General features: G+C 27.2%; 1 protein-coding gene across 8 annotated transcripts in view; it reads left to right on the top strand.

The window, feature by feature from the left end:
* LOC119839555 (DENN domain-containing protein Crag) overlaps positions 1-3,977 on the top strand; it is a 26,803-nt gene continuing 22,826 nt past the window's right edge. For 7 of the 8 annotated variants that reach the window (XM_038365890.1, XM_038365896.1, XM_038365894.1 and 4 more), the window contains exons 1-2: positions 14-247; positions 448-606. In XM_038365890.1, coding sequence (XP_038221818.1) covers positions 480-606 — 127 coding nt within the window. In that variant the 5' untranslated portion in view covers positions 14-247; positions 448-479. Of the gene's footprint in view, positions 248-447; positions 607-3,977 lie in introns of all 8 variants that reach the window. The other variant, XM_038365889.1, reaches the window with a different exon arrangement.

The following is a 3,977-nucleotide window of genomic DNA, read 5'->3' as shown; positions in this document are numbered from 1 at the left end:
GTCAATTTCATTGAAAATTAAAAGATGTAACTAGTGGATGAATTTAGATTATTGTTTGTAGATGAGAAGTGGAGTGCGCTTTTAATGTGATATGTGATGTAATTATTAATGTACGGAAAGTGAATATTGCAAATGTCATGTGTTTATGATAAAATTAATTTATTAAATCATGTATTCATGTTTAGCAATAATCTCCTGCAACCACTGACGGTTTTATTAAACAAATTTGTTATCTGTATCATTATTTGTAAGTTCATTAATCACTTCAATGGTTTCTTATTTTAGTTTTTGCCCTTTTTATTAATTTGACGAATAATATTTTGCCCATTTTCAAATTACTAGACTTCTAATGGTTAAACAGGATATTTTGGTGTAATTGCTTTAGTTGAAGACTTGATTTAATTTGTTGAATTGGACCTCTGAGTGGGATTTAATTATTATTTTTAGGATAATTTTTATAAATCAAATAAAAAAAAGCAATGGAGGAACGGAGAGTTGCAGATTACTTTGTGGTTGCTGGTCTTCCAGAACAACCAGAAGTGCTTGACGATTCTGATTCTGGACACTTGAAAGGATATAGTACAAAAGCACCAATCACAGATATTGGTATGTTTTTTTTATATATGTACACAACAATTTAAAAGTTTCATGCATTTCTTAATAAACACAATATGAAGATATATGCATTGATTAAATTAGTGTAAAGCCAAAATTATAATATTTATTAATAAGGTAAATGAGGAAGTACATAATTAAGTTGACAGAGTATATACATGTAATTGATTCTCTAGGTCACATTTAGTTGTGTTTGATTGTATGTGTGGATAATTATGTATTCTGTTCCAATGTTCACTATGTTTTGCATACTAATTTGAAAATTGTACTTCATGAGTAATAATTATAAATACAAAAAGCTCTATAGTTCTAGAATGTAAATCTGAAATTTTATAGTAGTAGTAGTGAGTGGTTTGTTGATATCACAAAAATAAAAATCTAAAACTAAGTTGCAGGTTAGTTTAGATACCTCAACTCTGATAAAACAAATTGACAATGCTAAGTTTATTTGTATGTGGCGATAGGACCATGCCTACAAAACAGATAAAAAACTTTGAACTTGCGATAAATAATCATTAATATTATTAATATAAATATAAATAAGTTTGCACAGATGTCATTGATTTTATGAACAAATTAGTTATTTCTTTAAATCTTGTGATTCCAGACATAATCCTCGTTTGCTCACATTTAAGTTGAATTAATGAAAATTATTCAGTTGTTTCATCAAAGGCGTAGTAGTGCCTAATGTTAATTTTTCTATTTTTAATGTTATTATGTTTAAAGTTATTTATGCTGATTATTTAATTTGGCAATAGATTTTTATTGCATATCTTTTAAATGTTTATATATATGTATTTGAAAAATTAAAAAACATACAGTACATAAGGCAGGATTTACTAGTATTCTTCACCAACCATTGGCACTCAGGGTACTCAGCTACTTGGCAGGTAGGTACTTGGCTACCTATGATCCTACCTTAACAATAGAATTTATTATATACTAAGTAATCTACATGTTATGAAACATAATTTCAATGGTTAATATAATAAATAATCAATAGAACTTTGATAAATTTTAAATTTTTTTGTTTAAAAAAATCTCTTATTTAATAACTCAGAAAAAATTATCTATGTACCTAACATACCCACCTTTCTTGCTCCTTGAAAAAGACAAATGCTAAATTTCTACACCTCCATATTATAGTTCTAAGTTATCTATCTTAACACTTTATTGTTCTTCTGCAAAATCTCTAATTTTCAGTCATAACTATGTCTAGTCGTTACTATGTGATCTTTATCGTGACCCAGGATAAAAAAAAACTGAGCCTACATTACTCACTAAAAGAATTAGTAACGCATTGTGAAGTGTTTTTAAGTTAAATTGTAAAAAAAAAAAATAACAACAAATCTTCCTCTTTATTATATCCATAATAGATAAGTAGTACCATATGGCATTTGATTGTTTTTCACATTAAATGTTATAAAATTAAATGAAATTGGTGCTTATTAATTTAAAACAACACTAAAGGATGCATTCACTGTCGACAATGTTAAGTATAATCCTTATGCAACAGCTTTTCTACCAAGGCTATCATTTTACAGGAATATTGATCCAATCTGATCTGTGGCCTCAACTCAGATTACTGTTGCAATTTGTAACTGATACAATTATGTTTTGTTTCCTTCCTTGTTTTATTAAATTGTTCATTTGTTTAATTTATATTATGTGCATCACTTTTAATACTCTAAGTATTTGATCAAAAAAATGTGAGCAATTTTTTTATAGGGTGGTTTATATGAGTAGCTAAAACAAAACTCTAACCAATAGAGAACGAAACTCATTGATCACTTGTTTGTTATCTAAACTTTATAATTTATCATTTAAAACAACATTTATGAAAATAAATATTACCATCAAAACATGTAGATCTAAATAAATAAATAATCATGATTTTAACATAATTTATAGTACGTAAACGTAACTTTCGAGTAATAGGTAATTTGAAATAATCTTCGTAATGCTAAAGCATCCTATTATTATATGGCAATGACCTTTACAAAAAACTTACCTCAGTAAACGAGGCTCCATGTAAATTTCGTTTAAAATGATAACAATAGAGCCCTGCTTATAACAAGACTACATGTTACGTGTGTTTGTGCTTACGAATTTATAGATTGATGTATATGTAGTTCATTAGTTTACTGATTCTTGTGCGGACTCACAATTTAAAATTCGGTAAAGTTATAATTTCGATTGAAACGTATTTTTTTTTTTTTTTGTTTGTTTAACCTTTACCCACTCAAACCCAAGTGGCTCGTCGAGTGTTAGACCCATTTTGATTTTCGTTAAATTCTTATAATTATGTTACCTAATGTCTCAATTTTTTAAAGAAAATGTATTAAATCAAATTCATATTAAGTAACTAAAAAAATATTTCTAATCTATATTCTATACTGATGAATAAAGCTGAATAGTTTGTTTGATGCTTGCTTGAACGCGATTATCGCGAGACCAACTTGACCGATTTGGATGAAATTTGGTGCAGAGATAAATATCCGAAAAGAACATGGATATTTTTATCCTGAAACTCCCACGTTAACGGAAACTTTTACATAGACTTCGCGAGCCTATATCACGTAAAATTTACATTTACTGCATTCAATATTATTTGAAAAGTAATAAATAAATACGAAGTCATTTTTTTATTTATTTTTATGCATCTTTTATCATTCTGATAAGGGGTTTTTGACTCAGTAAACTTTTACTGTGAAAATTTATATGAGAAGTCACAGCCATTTTGATAAAATATTTCCTCATATTATTTATCCCAGGTATACTAGTAATTAAATTATAAAATGCATTGTTTATTCATAATGTTTCATAAATCGCGCTTAAAATTCGTTTGTCTTTAATTTTTAAATGTATAATGCTCATGTAAAAACAAGCATGGGAATATCTGCTAAAATGCTTCTTGACGTAGCGACTTAAATTTATCATTATCTATTTGGATAAGTATTCCAGTCTATACAGTATATATAAGGAATGATCGCAGTTTTAAGTGATAAGTTTTGGGAGACCTCTCAAAAAAGGGAAATGCAAATAAACCTCTTGAACTATTAACATACAATTTCTGTTCATTAAATATAAAAAAATGCGTATGGATGTTTTATAGACCCCAAAACAATGAAACAGTAATTCTCATTTTTGTGTCTGTGATAAAATTTTATATGGTGTTATACATTGGTATATATATTTTATATGGTGTTAAACCTAGTATTGACTAGGTTTAACTTACAAGTACTATTTAAAAAAAAAGTGTTTAATCCATATATATATATATATGAAACCGAGAACAAAAATGCGAATATGTAATTAAATGAGGTTTCATTGGATAGGTCTCAAAAATAAAATAATAGGTT

The sequence above is a fragment of the Zerene cesonia genome, chromosome 4 (assembly GCF_012273895.1).
Source record: "Zerene cesonia ecotype Mississippi chromosome 4, Zerene_cesonia_1.1, whole genome shotgun sequence".
In the NCBI taxonomy this organism is placed as follows: Eukaryota; Metazoa; Arthropoda; class Insecta; order Lepidoptera; family Pieridae; genus Zerene; species Zerene cesonia.
Note: the sequence above shows the minus strand (reverse complement) of the source record. Positions and strands in the feature narration are given on the sequence as shown.